General features: G+C 42.8%; 1 protein-coding gene across 2 annotated transcripts in view; it reads right to left on the bottom strand.

Annotated features, from left to right (window-relative positions):
- The window catches only part of hip1 (huntingtin interacting protein 1), a 50,468-nt gene that overhangs the window by 16,037 nt on the left and 12,644 nt on the right, over positions 1-21,787 (bottom strand). For both annotated transcript variants that reach the window (XM_026191275.2, XM_080289242.1), the window contains exons 2-15: positions 13,430-13,493; positions 12,783-12,925; positions 12,622-12,678; positions 8,524-8,604; positions 7,776-7,852; positions 5,806-5,867; positions 4,579-4,719; positions 2,852-2,909; positions 2,584-2,659; positions 2,222-2,365; positions 972-1,069; positions 617-689; positions 343-526; positions 117-205 (exon numbers count right to left, since the gene is read on the bottom strand). In XM_026191275.2, coding sequence (XP_026047060.1) covers positions 117-205; positions 343-526; positions 617-689; positions 972-1,069; positions 2,222-2,365; positions 2,584-2,659; positions 2,852-2,909; positions 4,579-4,719; positions 5,806-5,867; positions 7,776-7,852; positions 8,524-8,604; positions 12,622-12,678; positions 12,783-12,925; positions 13,430-13,493 — 1,347 coding nt within the window. The remainder of the gene's footprint in view (positions 1-116; positions 206-342; positions 527-616; positions 690-971; positions 1,070-2,221; positions 2,366-2,583; positions 2,660-2,851; positions 2,910-4,578; positions 4,720-5,805; positions 5,868-7,775; positions 7,853-8,523; positions 8,605-12,621; positions 12,679-12,782; positions 12,926-13,429; positions 13,494-21,787) is intronic.

Genomic DNA, 21,787 nt, shown 5'->3' with positions numbered 1-21,787 from the left:
ATACAGACACACAAAGAAACACTTGTAATTCAGACAGCAGATCCTCAGCTTGACAGAAATAAAGGACACGAGGAGGCCACTGCGATCTAAGGATCTCATGAAGTAGAGGGTCTCACCTTTCTCAGCAGGTCTGCGTGGCTCTGAACCAGCTCGGTGTACTTCTCCTTCAGCTTGGTGTAGCGCTGCTCGTTGGCCTGAGCTTTTCCTGGTAAAAGTCGCGTGAACACATACAGAGAGACACACACACAGCAGGTGAAGCGGCTATGTCAGATGACCATGACCAAAAATTCGACTCGTTGACTGAGTAGATAATGTGCCGGTGTAGAATAAACAGAGCCTTACTCTCAATCTCCGTTAGGCTTCTCTGCTCCTTCTCCGTGTCCTCCCTGACCCTCCGCAGGTCGTCCAGTTCGGCCTTCAGGAACTCGCTCTCTCCCACAGCCTGTAGCCTCAGGTGGCTCTGCTCGGCAAGCTCCGCCTCCAGCTCGTTGACTCGCCCCCGCAGAGCCTGGCACAACCGGCCGCTCTGGCGACGGACAGGAGAGAGGGGGAAAAGGTCATACGTTTTGTGAGGATGCTGCTCGGATAAAGTTAGGAAAAAAGCTGCTGTTTTTACCTCCAGTCTGAAAGACTCCAGCTCCTCTTTGAGGGCCTGGATCTCCCTCGTCAGCTGCTCGATCAGCCGGTCTCTGTCATTAACATCACAGATAAAAATGAATCTAATCTGATCTTACAAGATTGTTGTTAACATAAGCAAAACTTTAGCTATTTGGGGTACGATGGCACACGTGTGTCCTGGACTGTTAGAAATACTTGGCAATATTTGTCATCTCTGCTGCTCTACATAAAACTGGAGAACAAGATTCACACGGTACCATTCAGGCACCAGAGACATGTTTACGCAGCGCTTGGGCAATTTTATATACAATAAGTGTTTATTCATGTCACTCTGCTCCTGTAATGACACTCACTTGTCATCCTTGCGCATGCCGTTCTGACTGTTGAAGTTGAACGGGTCGATAGCAGCCGAGGTGCCAAACAGGTCGTCGAATTTTGTCTCCACAGGAGCCTGAAAAGGATAAACACACAAATCACATAGCAACCTAAAGTGAAACATGTCACCACTTTTTTTTTTACTTTGATAATTATGATAGCTCATGAAAATCCAGTATCTCTTGTATTTAGAACATTTCCTTTACAGTTTGTGTTTGTACAGTTTGGATTGTAATTTACTCAGAGTGTCTGATGGGCTAGTTCAGTACACGCAAGCACAATCATGGGGAGAACTGCTGACTTGACAGCGGCCCAGATGATCATCACTGACATCCTCAACAAGCAGGCACAGAAAGAGCCTGCAGAGAAGGAGCTGACTGAGGCTGTGGTCAGAGCACCACACGCTCAGACATCTTCAGGAAACCGATCCATTCCTAAAATGAAACCACTTGTCAACCAGAGACAGCACTGAAAATGTTTTACCTGGACTAAGGACATCCGCTGTGGTTCAAAGTATCTTTCCAGATAAAAGTAAATTGTGTATTTCATTTGGAAATCAAGGATCTAGAGTCCAGTGTGAGATTTCTGCAGTCTGGGATGATGTTGAGCGCTGTGTCACCTGCTGCTGTTGGAGGTGTTTGATCCAAAGTCAACACAGCTGTCTACCAAGAGATTTTAGAGCACTTTATGGAGAAGCCGACTTCACACGTGCCCACGGTTTGTCGACCTTTTCATTAGTGCACTCGATCGACCTGCCTGAACTGAACCGTACTTGGAGGTATTGTCAAGAGGAAGATGAGAAACACCAGAGCTAAAAATACTGACAAGCTGAAAGCTTCTGTCAAACCCTCAGTAACACTTCAGCAGTGCAACGAGCTGATCACGTCCATGTCATACCAATAATTTGCACCAAACTGTTTAAGGTTGGACCTTAAACAGTAAAACCTTTTTTTTTTTTTTTTTTAAATTGATCTTATTAAATATTCCAATAAGCTGAGACACTGGATTTCATGTGCATCTGAAAAACAACATAATTAATACTATACAAACCAGATGTATACAGAGGAAATGCTTAGATAGACGACACATTTAAATATAAATCTATGCGATGCGGCAGAACAGCTCTACTGGATCCTATACGAGTTCACAGATGTTCCTAATAATTTGGCTGGACAAACAGATGGGCCAAATTTAAGAAGACAGCATCCAGAGCTGCTTATCTGGTTACCGGCAGTACGGGGACGTCCGTGTCCACCAGGTCGTCCGTTTCCACTACGTGCTCTGACTCCGGGGACGACGACTCGGCGGGGATCACGACCACGGGGCTGATGTGCTCCGACAGAGCAGATGCACGCAGGAAGTTTGGAGGGTTCTGCGACAATCAGAAAGGCACGAGGTTATTCTTTGTATAATGTCCTGGTTTCGTCAGGTTCATCACAGTGGAATCTATTTGCCTACATTTTCATGAAAGCGTGACATCACATTTCATTTTCAGTTGTGAAAAACGATGGGATTCAACAACAAAGATAAAAGCTTTGAACTGAAACTTTTACACGTTTAGGTGTGGTTTAAATGCGCGTAAGTCCTCACCTCAGGCAACTGTGGGATTTGAATCAGCCTCTTAAAATACTGCAGGTTACTGGAGCGATAAAACAGACTCTTTAGCCTGAAAGCAAAAAGGGGAGAGATATAAAAATGAAAAAGAGGAAACGGGAAAACCTCACTGAGAAAAGCAGACAGAGCAAAAAGGTCTGACACTAAAAATTCATTCAGCACGGTAACAAGAGCTCAGAGAAACTGTGACCAACTCTGTGTGTGTGTGTGTGTGTGTGTGAGACACTGAAAGTGAACTTCATACTTCTTGAACTGTTCCTGGAAGCGATCTCTGTGGCCCTGGAGAGTGTCAGCTGGAAGGCCTGCGTGCACACAAAGACAAGTGGCCAGGAATTACTTACAGACAGGTAGATCAGGATACTTTAAAACATGTCTGACTGCATACACATACGGGGGGATTTGATTAAGAATACTTCAGAACTGCAAATTTCCACATCTACCTTTCCAGAGAGTAAGAAAAAGGCTTTTTGAAACTGAGCTGCTGGTTAATTTTTTTTTCCCAGTGAGGCTTTGAAAATTTTCATGAGCCCGAGGGGTTCTGAGGAATCCATCAATTCAGAGAGGAGAAACGCATCTCTCAATCTTTGAAGATAACTGTCAGAGATTTTAAGTATGCACACATCTGAGGAATATTAAGAGCCAAAGGTAAGGCTAGAAATCCTACAGCTAAACCCAGTGCAGTTCAGGAGACACAGGGCTTCATCAGCTTGTACTTAAGTGGTGCTTACGAGTGAGACCTTGAATACAAGCCCATACTACAGTATTTATTCGTCTGTGATTTTACTATTGTAGGCAAAATGATGATGTCAAATATTTGAGGTATAGTAATGTTCAAAAGTGTCGAGCCGCCCCACATTTCTTTATACTTTTCTTGGAAAAGGTGCAGTGACTTATTGAAGCGGGCAAACAAAACTGCATTGGGAGTGTGTTTGGGATGATTATCATGCTGAAAGTTGAAAGTGATGCCAGTAGACGGATCAACTGAAGGTCCAGATGCATCACTCAGGTCCTGTGTCAGGTCTTTTTCCTATTTCTTAAAGATGTGACTTTCAGATGCTGTTTATCTGCTGTAGATAGTTTTTTTAGTCTTTCCCTTTCTTCTTTTGTCCTGCATCTGTTCAGTTTCCTCAAATTTGTTTAAGGACACATTGCACACCACGCTGAGATATGCCAAGTTTCAGACTAATAGCTTTTTGAGAATTGCCTTGTTGGTGCAAAAATGCTATTTTGTGGAAATTGTTACCAGCAGTCTGTCACAAAAATGTTTACAAAGTGTGTAAAGACATTGGGTCTTTGTTAGGTTGTCTGTTACGTGTAGACACAACACTGGTCCATCCACTGATCATTCGACTGCACTTGAATGAGTCACAAGTTAGTGTTAAATGGCTTAAGCACATCTGTGCTTTAGACAGATGTGATGGCAATGACTACTATTTACCTTTAGCAACAAATTACAGAAGCATGAAAAAAAAATGGCAGTTTTGTTCATCGCTAGCTGCAGACCTAATGTTGCTGTTGTGTTTGTTGACCAGTTTTGAACATTAAAAACAATTAACATTAAAATAAAAATACAATTATGATTGAAACTGGTCAACAAACACAGTGAGACTAAGTCTTAACCACATCTGATTAAGCCGAGGATTTGCTCTCATAAGCTAAGGTCAGAAAACCATAAACAACATATAGGATTTAAAAAAAAAAAAGTTTCAGAATAAGGCCCGTGTTTATTTTCCTGCACAATCTCAACTAATAAAAAAATGGAAATAATCAGTTATCACCATGGACGAAATCCTACTTTAGCTAGACATCAATAAATGCAAATCGGCCCAGTCTAACAAGGGATTCCAGTCACTTCAGTGATATTCAAAAACTGCACAATATTTGCATTTAGTAACGACAACACTGAGCACCGCTGCAGTTATTGAGCCTGCAGCCGTGTGTGTGCTCGACCAGCAGGGGTGTGTGACTCACATGAGTGCAGCTTAAACAGCAGCTTGACGGTGTAGTCATACAGGTGGCTGCAGTCGAGGATAACCTGGATGAGGGGGGCCAGACGACACTGACCCGCCGCCGTCACAGAGACCGACCGAGACATGTCTAGAGAGCTGAACACTGTGAGGAGAGAGACGGTCAATAAATGCAGACCCAAAAATCAATGCACACACATACACACATGAGCATTAGTAATTATTGCAAACAGTGGGAGACTCATCGATCATACATGTTTCATGACTCAATCAACTAGTGCTCTTCATTTTACTGCTTCTGCCACAATTAACTAATAAAGTGTCTGAGAGCAGCACACGGCTCACTCTTGCTGCACTTAAAGGTTTTAAGTGACGCAGAGAGAGAGAGCAGCAACCTGAACACTAACAGGATTGTGTGACTCGCTGTCATTACGCCCCCCTCTTTCATTTCCCTGCTGCCCTGCTCACACTATCCCCAAAGTCAGCCGCTGAGAGCCTATGTGTAAAGCTGAGGTGTGGTTTCCTGCTTAGTCACAGCGTGCACACACACACACATGCACCTAGATGTCTGGCCTCTTCACCCCCAGATGACGTGATGCTTTTTAGAGAACAGACCACATGAGGAAGCTGACGACAGCATAAGAGATTTGGGTGCAACCTCGATTTTTGATTTGTCAAAACACGACATGTGATCGCCAATGTAACGAAGAGATATGATTTAGGCTTGGGAGCAATATTAGGAGTGAAGTTGGGGACGAGGGTTTGATAACATCACCAGGATGTTGAATGAAAGCCATGATAAATAGATACCAGAATGTAATTTCCTCCTGATCATTCATAAATGGAGGCACGCAGCCTTCCTGGCATTTCTTCTGAGCTCCTGGTCACATCCCAGCGCTCTATTTTTAGCTCGACCCACACTTCAAGAGACATTAACCTGGGATGACTCACCCAGACAACAAGGGGGGCTAAAATATAACATGAATCCACAAACAGCCTGGCAGTAAACTGAAACAGAAGAGGTGGAGCTCTGACGTGACATATATATATATATCATGACATCATCTTTATTTCTGCGCACCATTGTGAGGAGACCTCCGATCCGTCAGACTGCGTATTCCTGTCTGTGAAAGTGTGAACTTGGATGCATTCATCTGTGGGTGTGTGAATGTTAATGCGCACGGTTTCAGATAAGCACAGCTGGCAGCGCAGTCAGACCAGAATAACTTACCACCCAGGAAGAGGTTGAGCTCACACTCCAGGTAGTCAAACATCTCTACGGTCAGCTGGAAGCTACAGGACAGGAGAGAGACACGCAGAGCTCATTTAAATAGAAATGCTAAACTTAAATAAATAAACACTCTGAAAACACATCAGATCTCATGCTGGATGTCTACACCGATATGGACTGGATAATCTGTTAGCAACACAAGGATGCCACATCATTAGATGGAAACAAAAAACATTATGCCACAGGGATTTTATCGAAATGTCATTGTAGAAACTCATAACGGTGCTCGTTAGTTTGCTTGTTTGCATGCCTGACAATGTTGAGGCTCATAAAGATGATGGATGGTGTGTCCTGCAGAGGTCTCCTCTCAAATCTGGACCAGGGCATCACTGAGCTCCTGGCCAGTTTCATGTGCAACCTGGTGGCATTGAAACATAACGTCCCCGAGGGTTTCTATTGGATTTAGGTCAGGCAACCATGAGGGGCAGCCAATGGCATCAGTTCTAACATACTCAAGGAGATGCCTGTATACTCTCACCACATGACGCCGGGCATTGCCATGTACCAGGAGGAACCCAGGACCCACTGCACCAGCGTAGGGCCTGACAATGGATCCAAGGTTTACTGATACCCAATGGCGGTGTTGTTGTCATGGATACACCTCCTCAGGCTATCACTAACAACACAGTCATGCTGAATGACGTTACAGGCATCATAATGTTCTCCACGGCTTCTAAAGACCCTTTCATGTCTGTCACATGTGCTCAAAGCAAACCTGCCAATTCTGGTATTCTATGTCAAATTCCAATTGGACTCCACGGTGCTGGCAGTGAGTACAGGACCCTCTATAAGTCCTGATTGTTTGGTCAGAGACATTCACACCAGTGATCTGCTGGGGGTCATTTTCTAGCTCCGGCAGTGCTCATCAGGATCTTCATCGAACAAAGGAGCAGATACAGATACAGGTCCTGTTGATGAGTTAAGGACTTTCTACGGCTCAGTCAAGTTCTCCTAGAGTAACTTTCTCATGGAATCTCCTCGAAACAGCAAAACCCAAAACAAAACAAAAAGCCCAGAAAGGAATAGTTATGGGCAAACTATCCTAAATGAAGTGTTTGACAGCTCTTTCATGTCTTCCTTTTGCCCGTGTTAATTAGATCCATGTGGCTCGCAAAAACGAATAAAAGACAACTGAAACCTCTCCGCGTCCGTGAGATGGCTCTGACACTGATATACATGCCTCAGATTACAACATCGATGGCAAATCTAACAAATGTGTACAGAGCACTTATAACATTAGATTTCTTTTAACCTACAGACGAGTGTTTTCCTTCTTTTACACATTTCTTTCCATTTCTTCTGATTTTCCACAAACTTTTGCTCTTTTTTTGGGAGAAAATATCAAACAAACATGTCTGGTTTATTACTATCAAAGCATTAAAGAAGCAGATACCGATCCAGGACTGTTGGCTTACGTGACCATCTCTTTCCGGATCGGGAGCATATCCAGGCACTTCCTTAGCCACCATTTATTCCTAATATGTCTCCTATTGAACATCAAAATGTTCATCAAAGGCCAGCCACAACCAGTAACCACTGCACAGCTGCAGCCTGCACTCATCCAGGAATGCAGAGCAATCTCTCAACAACAGATCCGGACACTTGTGCAGTCCATGCACAGATGGGAGACTGCTTGCATCATACTGAGTGGAGGCTATACCTCAAATGAAACATCTTCTGTAAACGTGTTAAAGTGTTAGTATGTGTCAAAGTAAAGAACAAGCCTTTTGGTTATCCCCATGAACAGCCACATATTATCCGTGTGCGACTGTCCAGTAACAACTGAAGGATTTTGCATTTCACACTTTTGCTCCACAAAGCTGAGAAAAAGGCAACGCTGCCAGCACAGCGGTCCTGTCTGCCAAACAAAAACAATACGAGCAGCCGAAGCAGCGACTCGCCACACTCACAAGTTGTTGACGTCGTTCTCTCCCGCCTCGTCGAGCTGTCGGTTTGACATCTGAAGGTTTCCTGGAAAACGAGGGTTCTGAAAGACAAAGCAATGTAAAAGTCCTGATTACGGTTATATACCAGACCAATCTGATGGTTGTAAAAAGCAATGTGCTATTTAAATTAAGATTCATTAATTAGTCTGAGTACTGTGAGTCAAATAAGTTGTACGAGCGGTTGGAGATGAGGGAAGGGAGACCGGACAAAAGATACAAATGACAAGGCTTTACTTTGAAACACCCCGTGAGTATTTCACACTATTTTGTACTTTCACCCTACTACTTTTACTCGATTACTCCATTTAAAAACATGTAGTGAAATAGCAATGTCAATCTACGCGTAGTGATCCATTTTTAATAGAAACAACTGATTAGAGCAATTGTTAGTAATACTGAATTAATATGCATACTAGCAGGCATGCATCATATGCATGTTTGCCACTTTCCAGGTGAAAATCCTCAACCTTGGCAAAAAACACCCAGACCTTCTGGGACAGCACCGGCACTGTATTCTGGTCCCTCCTTAACTCTACTCAGATGTCTCATAAAAAGCTACACTACAGATTCTTGGGAGGCCATTAGTGTAAAAGCTGGAATTTTCTCTGAAGCCACCCGCAGAGACCTGCTGGCACTAAAAGGAGAGTCTGAGACAAAGATAATGAGAGACGAGGGAGAGTGGTGATGGGTTTTATAGGTCAGGCCAACTCACTTTGATGTGAAACTCCATTTTGGTGATGAGCAGTTTGAGGTAGATGCTGCACAGCTTCCCGTAGCCTTCACTCAGGTGACCCTGATGTAGAAAGACAGAAGAGGAAGTGAAGAAATCCAAGGAAACAAAGGAGAAACAGTTTCCCCATGTCCTTCCTTCTAAAGGTCACAGGGACACCGTGACCTTTAGAAGGTCTCACAGTGTACGGGTGAATGCAAAAACCCAGTTGACAATATCTCTAGCCTGTGAGTGAGGGTGGTAATGACATAACAGGAAAGAAAGAGGCCACAACCTTTGTCCCACTGACCACGCTTCCTGTATCCTCCTTCCTACTGACATCAGCAAAACTCAGTTAGTGTAATAAGGAATATCTTAGACCTCCACCCCAGTCGCTGTTGCTCAATTAATCACTTAGGAGTGTCTCTTGAGATTTTTGTGGCTAAATGTATTGCAGTTGACACGCTTGCATTTCATCAGAGTCACCGGCATCAATATAATGAAGAGAAATTTGCTCACTTCTATCAGTGGTTCCCAGCATTTTCCATCCATGCCCCATTCAGATGGACAACACTGCTTCATCAACACTATAGTACATATATCTGTATATGTTATTTGGGTGTACATTCAGGATTATTTAGCCTAATGTTTAAGCTGTTATGTTCCGTTAACAAGAATTTTAGCTAACAGTTTATTCACACTTTTTTTGGCTTCCACTTTCATCTATTTATTTATTTAATCTATTCATTTATATATTTGTTTTATGTATATATTTGTTCAAGTTGGATAGCAACTTGAACAGCTCTTGTAACTTGTTAGCTCACTATAACTGTTAGCTAGCTATGACAATTGCCAGATTTTAATGTAATACTTAGCTATTTATGTCATTTTAGCTGTTAACCCCCCCCCCCACACACACACACACGCAAGTGAAAATTGTGAGTTATTCCTGAGTCGAAACTTGGTATGCAACTTGCTAACCTGCTAACATAAAAATGTGAGTTGCTGAAGGTAAAATAGTTTTTCTTTACGGATGGAAACAGGCTTTAATCATTTATCCATTATGTTTAGCTGACTATTTCATTTGTTTATTTATACAATTAGGTAATCGTTTAAATTGCTTGTTAAAACTTCTGTTTTTTTTCTAAAAACATTTCTTTAGCTCTCTCAGTTATTGAGCCATACCGTTAGCTAGCTAAGATAAATTTCCAACTTTCAGTCTAGTTAAGTTTAGTTACCTACTTCAACTATTAACCAATTAGGTTGCGCTAACAATGTAATGTATGCATACAGTTAATCATTTTTACTGCCCATCTAAACCTTTGTTTATTATCTACATAATTTAACTCATGAGGCATATAGTTAGCTAGCTATGACAATTTACAACTTTTAATGTAATACTTAGCTATTTATATCATTTCAGGTGTTAACTGTGTAAGTTTGTTTCTGCCACTGAATAATAATTTAACTGTTGAGGCACACAGTTAGCTAGCTATGACAATTTTCCACTTTTAATTCATTACTTATCAACTTATCTTAATAAAATAATCTCTGCATTTATAATGTCAGGAAACAATTTTCATCCATGCTTTTCTAACCAGTCAGATATTTCTTGTCCATTTTAATCACTTGTGTTTTCTTTCGGTTGTTATTGGTTAACTAAAGGCGCAGTAACACTAACAGTGGTGCTCAAACCTATTCAGGTCAACTAAATTATTTATTCTTTTAATGCATCTCTGGCTTCCTACAAGATACCTGGAGAGGGAAGTCAGTGGGGTGGATAAATGCAAATATTATCAAATGACATTATTGTTTTTTAACTACACCACCAAGACTAAACGCATGTCAGCACAAATCCCCCAAACCAGAACGACACCAGCCTCGGTGACATTACTGTTTCATGAGGGTGGTAGATGATGCAACATGAGCTCATGTGGCTTTTGTCCATTATGTCTGTCACTACACCCTGGCAGCAGGCTACCAACAAATGATGATGAATATAATCTGCTATGATCACCACAGCAAAGAGGACAGTTGGCAGCCGTACTCTGATAATGAACAAAATCCAAGTAAATCAGCAAAAATTGCACCTGTATATGTTAAACTCCTAGAAAGATCATTTTAATGAGTCAACACCCACCTGGACAGCCTGTTAATGCCTTTTTAGTGAGTGCCTTCACCTGGCCTGAGGTTCGCTACACAAGTTTATTCCATGTGAACTTAATCTGGTGCTTAATCTGACATCTCGTAAAAATAGCCTGAGCACTATATGTCTAATAACTCTGCCGCCTGTTTATTTACTGCTGCGTTATTGTTTCTGTGGCTTTCTTGGTCTCTCAACATGCTTTTAAAAAGAAAATAATCTACTCTGAAAGCACTTTAAGCTCTGCTGTAATTCAGGAAGTAAAGCGAAAAAGCTACTGCCTCCGTAAATTAATTGACAGAATTTGTTTTGTTCATTTACCGAGCGCCTCTACAGTACTATGCACTTCTGCACACACAACTGCGATGCCAGAATAAAGGGCATAATAATACACAGTGTTTCGTGTCTTCACATAACAAATGCAGTGGTCCCACAAGCCACTGCCAAGCTGCACGATAATGCCAAGCTGTCAGAAAATCATGCAATCACAGAATGATTTATAACATTAATTACTGTAACTAGAATTTAATGACACTTAAAGGCAATAACAATAAGGCATCCTTCATATAGCTGCAAAAGACAGTTTGGTTGTACAAAACTGGTTCAGTAAAGATAGATCACATCTCTTATGACGACAGCTGTAAATATTACTGGAGAGTAGCATTGCTGGTCACCACAGCAGATAGCTCGGCATATTTGATTTGGCAGATTTCTAAACTGGATGCCCTTCCTAACAAAACCTCAGAGTGATGTGTGTCTCCACCCGGTATCTTTCACATGCTAGGCATATGTGTAACCACTACACTATGGAGCCACTGTAAATACAGGAGTAACACCCCAGGCTATACTGACTAGTTTAAATGGTCACATTTTAGTAATGAGTATGTTTCATTCGTATCATGTTTTATTCAATTCCTTTTTAGTGTTACAATAAAGTAAGGACTAAAGAAGATTACCGTATTTTTTGGACCATAAGGTGCATTAAGCGAAACAAAAGAGTCAGAGAAGTCAAACTTTACTCAACTCACTCTTCTTGCTTCCTCCACTTCTGTACCATTGATTCATTAATGTTGAATTCTCTCGCAGCTGCTCTATTACCGTGTTGTCGCAGTATATTAATGACTAACCTCGTATTGTGGATGGATTATCTCAGTTGTTCTGACTGAAGTTTGGTCCCTTTACAGCATCCTGCCAAGCGATTGGATTTATCCTTAACCATCAGGAACCCTCACGTTAACTTTTATCCAGTGGAAAAAAGTTGGCGTTCATCCTCCAGCTTCACTGTGTTTATGTTATGCTAACATAGCTGTGTCGCTAGCGCTCACGTAGCACATCATTATATACCAGCTAGCCCAACTTCAGTAACCCTACAAACATCACTGCTGTTTAGTTTTCTGTCTTCATTTATGTTGGAAGTGATAGCAGAGCTGTACGTTTTAATTTGTTCAGACATCTCTCAGTCAGAACATGCTATATCATGTTTAGGTGGAAATTAACGAGCTAACTTCCTGCTAACTTCTAAATCTGTTAAATTTAATAAATTCTGTTTTCATGGATGCCTGGATGTTAAACTTAATTGTTACACCTTGTAAAGCAGCAACGCTGATGATTTTATTAAAGATGAAATAATTTAGACAGTTTTTGACTCTCAGTGATGCTGCAGTGTTCGTTTGACTTTGGGGCCTAATGGGGACGGAGTTTTGGACCCAGATTACTCCACAAGGCTCCTGACTACGGCAGCCGTTCTAAAACATTTTTTGTCAGATTTTTCTAATGCCGTGTATCACATAAAATCGTATCGAGGTCAGTAAGCACAGCCAGAATTCATACATAAGACAAACTGGATTATAAGGCACACTGTCAATTTTTGAGAAAATTAAAAGATTTTAAGTGTGCCCTGTAGTGTGGAAAATGCAGTAAATGAGACTTATGACTGTGTGAGATGACATAATCCTTACCCACATCCTGCTCATATCAGTTAAATCAGCCTTGTTCCTCATGGAGTCCTTTATCACCTGAAGAATCAACAATTGAAACAAAGAGAGGGGAAACATCCTTAACATTGAGTATCAGAACACAGTTACAATAAGAGGGAGACAAAGTTTTCGTGTTTACGTACGTTCGGATGCCCGTCCCGCAGCAGCTTGTGGAAGACATGGCAGAACTTCCAGCAGAGCACGGCGTTGCTGGAGAGAGGAAGCCGGTTGACTGCCGCCCAGAAGGTGTGGGCACCTTTCTCATGATGGGTCCCCAAGATGCAGGGTGAGAGCGGCAGTCAAGGATCACAGGCTTACAGTGTTTGTGTAGCCTGGCGGAGCCTAAGTATTTACCAATCTCAATACAGAAAACTCTTATTTTAACATTTGTTGCATCTCCTTTGTGTGTGAATTTTTTTTAATGATCTCTTTTCTGATGTTTGAGGCCTTTGCTTAGCTCCGTCTCTGTGCAGGATGTTAGATGTTAGCAGTTTGGTGCTTTTTAGTCTGTCTGATAAAACAGAAATATGTCCGTCTAGCCTTCCATTTGGTTTTACACATGACTAAATTAGCTGTGCAGCAGGGCCATGTTCAGACGACGGGGTTACACAAAATTAGCTGTTTTGCACCAACACAGCCCTCTAGCTACGGAAGGATGATTTTGCACACACAACAAAGTCAAAACAAATGCTCTTCCTCTCCTCAACACTCAAACAAACACACACACACACACACACACACACACACACACACACACACACACACACACACACACACAATGTTAGGATATTCCTGGCATGCTTCTCTTTGACAGCGACCTCCTGTGTGTTGATGGCCTTGTTGATGCTGACAGCCTGTGAAGAGGAGTAAAGAAAGGGCAGAAGAGAAGAGGGGAGAGAAGCAGAGGAAATAAATCAGCCCACAGCTTTTTTACTCACAGCAAAAAAAACAAGTCAAGTTTTTCATTTTAAAACTTGACATCCTTCCACCTTTCAGAAAGTTGCCTTTTCCCTTTTCTAACCACCTGGGGAATGAGAGGCAGCCCAGGTTTTTTTATAACGCGCTGATTGACCCATTTTCTGCAGAGTTGGTATTCAAGGCAGCAGCTGAGAGGCCTCCTCTCTGCTGCTGAGGAGGATCTACAGCCTCGAAAGAGACGCGTGTGCTGCCAAATCTCAGCATGGAGTGCAGTCGGCAAGTTAAATTACAGACATGTGACAGAGCATGTAAGAAGGGCCGAAACGGCGCAGGTGCTTTTTTTTTTTTTTTTTTTTTTAAATTCTCCTGCGTGTTTGTGTTAATTCACAGGATTAGATGTCATCATATATACGAACAAAGCAGGAAACAGTTGCAACATCTGCAGAGGATAGAGGCCGGACAGAAAACCACCACGGACTACTCTTCAGCAAACATAGTTAACATTAAGACTGTAACCAGACAGATTTAATGAGACGGCACCAGCAACCAGACACGTGCGGATAAGCAGGGGAGCATCTGTCTGTGCTATGACATCTACTGTACTGAGGAATGTTGGCCAGACTGAACCTGAAGCTCCTCCAACTTCAGCTCAAATTTTAAGAATCATCAGAGATGAATTACAGAACCACCAGAACACACTGGAATGACTTTTCACTTCTGCTCTAACCCAGTGTGACACAGTCACAAGGCTGAAAATGCTGCCACCGGTAGCTTGGATGGTGTTAGTTTGGCAGTTTTTGTGGGGATTTCTGGTTGTGCTATGGCACGCTATTAGCTTTCAGCAGGTACTATGGACACTCCCTCTCATTCTTAAACTACCCTTTAGATAAAAGCTCATGGTTCAGGCCATCATTTAGATATGCTTCTGTGGCCCCCCCCCCCCATTTTCCATGCATTTCTTTGCTACAGCCAATTACTTTTTGTTCTCTCTCTCTCGCTGTGGCCTACCTTTGTGCAGGCTCTACATGTTTCAGGTCTGCACTTCCTGGCCCACCAAAGTGGCGAGTATACCTTCTTAGCTGAGGCAGAAGCCACCAATCCCGAGTGTGGCTTAGTTTGGGGTTTCGTTTCAGTTGAAAGGGAGTCGTTTCTCTCAACTGTAACTTTCTATACAGGATATTTTTGGGTTTCTTTCTTTGTAACATAGGAAGGTGAAAATGAGGCATACTAAACATGCTCTAAGATAACTTATATTACGAACTACTACAAAATTAATAAAGTGCTATTCAAAGAAAAGCATTAAAAACACAACCACTATTTAATAAAACAAAGCCTGGGTGTCCAGCAATGCTTGCAGATTGTGAGGCTGGACTTTGCACAGCATAGCTTAAAAGCTAATGGTACCATGCTAACATGCAAATAATAAATAAGATGAAAAATTCCTCATTTATCCCATATTTGTAAAATTATTTTGTTACAGCCATCAACCGTAATAACATCAACAGCAGTAGTAGTAACTCCTCACACACAATCAGGGGCTCACCAACCAAACCTCATCTATATCAGGTATTGTGACCTCATTGTGTTGCCTAACAACAGCCTACCAATGGGCTAGAATGGCCATTGTCACATTTCCGCACCTGCATCCTTTTAATTTCAACACAATACACATTTGATTTACAGGCACCAAAGTTAAATCAGCCGTTTTATTATATTATAAAGTCATCACATGTCTTAGCAACCACCTAACAACAGACTAAAACTAAACACCCTGGTTCTTACTTGACCGCGCAAAGTGCTTTATACAACATGCCTCATTGACCCATCCATATGCGCACTTAACAACACATCGGAGAGCAACTTTGGGGTTCAGTACCTTGCTCAAGGACACTTTGGCATGCACTCTGGAGCAGCTGGGGATAGAAAGACCAAACTTCTCAGTAGTCAATCTAATTTGCATTAGACCTTCTTTACCTCCTGAGCTACAGCCACGCCAAATAAGTGCAGTAGCTTGAGTAATAGTAATAAAAAATTAAATAAACAGGGATAATAATTGATCTCTGTGCCAGACAGATATATTGCGTTACACAGACTGAAAGCACGAGGTATAAAACATTTCCTACATCCAGCCTCGTTTGTTTTCATCGTTTTAGTTTTATTTGTTAGCAGGAAAACACTTGCTCATTGAAAATGAAGTTTACAGTTTGAGTCTGAGTGGAAAGCAATTCGTTTTGTAGGCGCCTGGTCAGAAACCAGAATGTTGAAATGATCCAGAAATGAAAAACAGGAACTGAAATGATCACCCAGCGATAGCGCCAGAAGAAAAGCTAAAACAGAGTTTATAGCACCAATGATTAAAGCGATGAGGCAGAATTAGACATCTCATTCTTTCATATCCTCTATGCTAAATTTCCCAATTTCCCACAATGCAATATGACCTCAACGTTACACACTGGCTAATTTCGTCATCATTCGACTGCCTGACGCATCAGCATGTTTTTTTTTCTTTTTTTTAACTCTACCCCTCGCCAGTGCTGATCTACGAAACATAACCTGACTCATAACCGGTTTTGTGCAATCAAGTTCACTATTAAAATATCTTCACGTATTTGGTGGCGCCTTCTGCGATGTGGAAACTGGCCAGTGGACTTCCTCTTTGACTCAGCCTGTGGAGATCACCGATATGCGGACATTTTATGATAAACCATTTAACACCTGCTGAGAAATTTCCGTACACATTTTACTTATGATGCGAAAAACAAATAAACATCAGAGATCGCTGCATTTATTTGGATTCATCCTTTGAGGAATATCTGAACGGTCGTTTATTAATCAGAAGGTCAGCGGTTTCATCCCTGGCTTCCCTTCGTCTGCATGTAGAAGTACCCTTGGGGAAGATACTCATTTGTCGCCTGGAGTAGTAAGAAAGTTCCTTGAGGGCTCAAACTGTGTAGGAAAGATATATTTGTGGCCCATTTACATTTGGACTGACAGAAATTTGCATCCATAGATACGTGCATGAAAAGTTCAAAAGCCTTCTAGCTGTTGTGTGAAAGTTTTCACGATGCTTTTAGGTTATGTCAGCTGGCAGCCAACCAGGAAAAACCCGCAAGTACAAATAAATATAAATCTTCTAGAACCCACATCGCTTCAGAGTTTTTCAGATAGTTTCTGTGAAGGTGAGGTGACGTGAAGCAGCATCTGGCTGACATTAAACACGAGGGGAAAACAAAACCGGGAAAAGTTCTACATCCAAACAGCTGACTCAAACGGAGCCCGAAATGCCGGTCTTCCGCACACACGACCAAACAGGGCAGCGTATCCTGCCGCTATCATTTGCAGGGTGTCTCCAGCAGAGAGCGAGGAGAGCGATGGGGATGGGGTCAGCAGAGGACGGGAGGCCTGTTTCATAATCTCACTTCCCACAGATGTTCGGAGTGCGCTCCTCCTCTTCCAGTATGTGAGCTGCCGGGACTGGAAGTTTACTGCGAGGAATCGGAAGAGGAGGAGGAGGAGGAGTGGGGAAGGGAAAGGAGAGATGAAAGGAGGAATGATCTGGGAGCAGGGATTTCTGTCAGTCTCTTTAGGAAAATTTTAAGATCTTCTCTGTGTCGAGCTGACCTCGGTGAATGAAAGGCTCCATATCTTCTTAGTCTGTCTCTGTGTGATCTTGCAGATACACCACATGTTGATGTTCGAGTTATCTTCTATTGCACAATGTTCTGACAGCATCCTGTGACTGAGCTTGACAGATAACTAGACTATAAATATTCTAGGTTTACAGCGAGTTTTATTTAGCTTTGGAAAGACAACCTGGGTGTGTGCACCTCGATCTACTTCAGATTTCCACAACGCTACCTGGTGTCGCAGACTGCTGAGAAAAAAAATGCCCGAGAGAGCCCATCTAGAAAGTATTTTCCTTCTAGCCACAATCCTGAAACAGATGACGTTTGGATCGGAGAAGAAGAATGTGGGTCTGGCTTGTCAAAACAACGGCAGACAATAGACCGCCACCTCCACACGCGCCATCACTCTGAGTGACATATCAGCAGCAGCGAAAGCAAGCAGGCAGGCAGGCAGGCAAACACAAGTTTACTGTTGAGAAAAATCTAATTTATGAGTTTGGTTCAGTCACAGGAGTGATTCAGTGATCATGAGAAGACGAGGAGGAATTCAGGAGCTGGTTGCTGTTTGCACAGCATCCGCCCCTCCGCGCTCAGGTCGTAGTCCTGTCGATGGTGAACAGCCGGCGCTATGAATCATAAAGGTGAGAAGAGACAGACGTGGATAACAGAAAGTGCGCTTATACTTTGGTGCAGTATGGGTGGGGACTCTTTATTAAAAGGAAAAGCCGTAAAACTTACAGCAAGAAAAGTTCAAAATCTATCCACTCTAAAGTTGTCCAGTGGGCCGGGTAGGAGCCTTTACTGAGCCGATTTAGGACCCAGGGCCTTATGTTTGACACCCCTAGCGTGACCTGGGGAGAGCAGGCACGTGGCGGGACACATGACGGCCACCGGCTAGTTGTTTCTATGTAGGCACAAAGTATAACAACCTGACGCCGCACGCTTTCTTGTTTTTTAAAAGGTTAAAGGTCGGCGCCGGATGTTTGCATCCTGACACGCACCGCTGGATATGATCTAGAAAAGCGTACGCGTGAAAACAGCCTGTGTCTGCTGATAGAGTCCACAAAAGGAAGGCCAGTGAGTTATGATCAGTCATGTGCTTTAAAAAAAAAGAAAAAAAAAAAGTTAGACTTCCTGTTTACAAATAAACCAGAAGGTCTGACGACAGGATCTGGAAATTTATGGGAACTTTATGATTACTGGAATACTTTTCTTTGTTTTGTTTTTTGTTAAACAACCCTGAAGATTCTGTTCATGCACAAAAGGAAGAAAGAAAAAAAAAAGACCCCATGCAGCTGCGAAACCCTGATTTCTTGCACCACCTGAGGCTGATACAGAGAATGGTTGTAGAAAGGCTTTCAGTGATGCAACACATTCAAAAAGCTATTTCTTCTCCAGAAACATTGAGGCTGTGTAGACTGATGCACCTGTGAGTATTTGGAATTAAACAGACTGAATTTGAAGCTTCGCGTGTGGAGGCTGGAACATGAAATGTGGCCAATGGCAACACAAAAAGCCTCAAATTAAGATAATATTGTCACTCCTTTTCAGGAGTTATGAACATATAGCGCTGTATTTATTTACACTTAAGAGTTTGAATACAATCTATACACACTTCTTGTGTTTTGCACCTTTTTCCTTCTTTTAAACACGATCCATATTTCTAAACATTGTATTCAAAGTGTAGGTTAACACTGAAACACCATGTCTACACTTAAGCCACATCTGCTTTACATTTTACTGATGAGGGAAGTGACTTTTGTGGCATTTCCTGTCATGGTCACTGGCTGCTAATTTGTCACAAGCACTAAAATTGTGACACTCGTGTTGTGATCTGCATGTGAGCTAACACAGCCTTCAGGGATCGAAGCTGTAAGTTTTAACATCGACAATTTGCTTTGCTTCTCCTTTTCTTTCCATCACACAAGAATAAAAAAGAAGAAGAAAAAAATCAAGGGATGATTGAGTAAACGCCAGTGCAACTGGTTCCCACATGAGGATGACCCAATTAGCCCACAGTGAGACTTTGTACTTTGTGTTAGGGTTGAATGGGAGTGCCAGCTGCCTAGATCTCCTGGCATTGGCTGAGGCGGCTTGCCGGCATCAATAAATCAGTGGCCTATTAGCCCCTCGCAGTGCAGCCACTCGGACCGGCTGACAAAGTCAAATGACGAGCAATTAAATCACAGGTGAGAGGAAAGTGATTATAAAGCTGAGGCGCAAAGATCCGCCCCGAGAGAGTCCTTAAACTGGGGAACCTACGTCACTGCATCTGCAGGGGGCCGGCATCTTTTGCGCTTCCCCTTTCCGCCCTGAAGCAAAGAGTCATAACGAGCCATCAATCAATTACTCGCCGACGCAACACAGAAGTCCTTTCTGCTTCTTGATATCTACAGAAACATCTTCTTTTCCACAGTTCTGCTTTCAAACAAAGTGTTATTGATACAGTGTTGAAAGCATGCAAAGTCGGGCCTGGCAAGCACCAATCAGCTCTTCTGTGGAAAGCGCGGCATTGATATGCTGATCGTGGTCTGGCTGCGCCCGCTGAAGGCCCAGCGCACAGCACCCAGAGGGAGAAAGCATCTTCTGCCTGCTAAACGAACCGGCCCTCGCTGAGCGACTCCCTTCCCCAACCCTCCGCCTCCCAAAGAGCATGTGACTAAAAAGCGATGTTGGGCGATTTGATTCCCATGTCAGTCCCGGAGACATGTCATCTTATCGTGGTCACTTTATGACGGTCACAGAGAAAAGACAGCGCTCTCGGATATTTTTGTCTCTGGCGCGTTGTCGCACATTTCATGTCAGCATTAGTGCCGAGAATAACTCAAAGCTAGTGATGCTCAATCATGAGAAAATGACTGTGGAAAACCTCGGCAGGGCCAAATGAGAAGGGGGAGAGTAAATTCGGCAACACTTGTTCTCACTGGATTTAAGCAGGAGGAGGAGGAGGCGGCATCCTTAGCATGGGAGTGGAGTGATTAATTTAAGTTATGGTACTATGATTATCTGACAGCAGTTATTTAGGTGTGGATGGAGGAGAGAGCTCATGACAGGCCGTGGAGTCTGCTTTAGCTTCACCCATGTTCCCAGTGATTCTGACTCTGGCATGATATCAACAAGTGAAGCCTCTGGTCTTAAAACCTTCATTATGGCACAGCTAAGAAGGACTGCGTGTCTGTATTTAACAGCTGCATGCTTTCCCAATCCTTTTGCAATGTTTCCTCCTTCCGATTTAACCTCTCAGCACACCCAACAGGGGACAAGAGCCCAGAATGCTTTCACCAAGTCTGTCACTGTTCCCAAACAACAGAGCAGACACCAAACTGCTGTCATACCTTTTGAGCTACCCGTCTAAATTAAAGACGGATGTCTCGGAGGCCGAGGCTGGAGCTGCTGCCGAGACCGGTCCAGCTATTCTGCTATAAAAAGGGTAAACAGCGATGGGATGGAGGAAGGAATGAAAACAGGAAACGTGCAGGCTGTGAATGCAGGAGCCCTGTTAACGCTGAGGTGAGGCAGAGGAGGCACGGTCATTGTGGCTGACGCTGTAGGGGTGGAGGTGAAGGAGAGAAGGGGGGGGGGGGGGGGGGGTTGCAGGCACTCAGTCAGGCTTCCTGTCTTGGCACACCCTCCACTGCCCATTTCCTGCCTGCTGAAAAATGCCCAAATCCACAGCACCCCCGCCTTCAGCTAAAACCTTGCTCAGTCAAGCCAGACAGGGAGCAGCTGAGACCAAACACTTTGCTCTGTCTCCATTTCCTGCCAGATCCCCTCCAGGTGTCTTTGTGTGAATACACTCAGACCTTTAGGAACACGGATATTTAAAAATGGGCAGTCAGCGATCGCTAACAGATGACCTGAAATAACAATCTAAAAAGAACATGCCATCTCTCCCCACTTCACAGACCGTAATATTTAGACACAACTTATCAAGCACACACATCTGTTTGCAAACACCTGCATGCTTACATGTGAAGCGCACACACACTGTGAATAGCATTTTCTGCTCAGCTGATCAATAAAAGTCTGATATTCACTGAATATGTGTTTTGTCTCCAGCTCAGTATATAGAAAAATCCAAAATGATCTTTAATTCATATACTATCAAATGTTTAAAGAACAATATTTGTACTGTGTCTTATCTCTTTCTAAAAACCTTTGGAGTCTGCACATGGTGTCATACCTGGAGAATACAGTACTGTGCAAAAATGTTTAGCCAGGCCTCACCTCTTATTAAATTTGGCTTCAAGTAGCCAGACTTAAATGTCTTTTTTTAAAGATTACAGTAAACCCAAAAGCAAAGTCGCCAGCTGGAAAACGAAACCATTGAGCTCAAAGATGTGAAGGGGAAGTGCAGATTTGGAGACAAGCCTTTCTGTGTTTGTTCTTATGAAACCTCCCTTTTACATATACACACATGACCTAATCCAACTGTTTAATCTAAAAACACAGATTACAGCAGTATGATATAGTGGTGTAAACATTTTTTTTGGACTATACCTCCAATGAGCATGGTTCCGGTGCACTCGGTATCTGACTTCAGGTTTCACACACTAAAAATATCCGCCTATTTCCTCGAAAATAAAACAACAGCCTTCATGGTT

This window comes from Astatotilapia calliptera, chromosome 14 (genome assembly GCF_964374335.1).
Source record: "Astatotilapia calliptera chromosome 14, fAstCal68.1, whole genome shotgun sequence".
In the NCBI taxonomy this organism is placed as follows: domain Eukaryota; kingdom Metazoa; phylum Chordata; class Actinopteri; order Cichliformes; family Cichlidae; genus Astatotilapia; species Astatotilapia calliptera.
The sequence above is the reverse complement of the archived record's forward strand: the minus strand, read 5'-3'. Positions and strand labels throughout refer to the sequence as shown.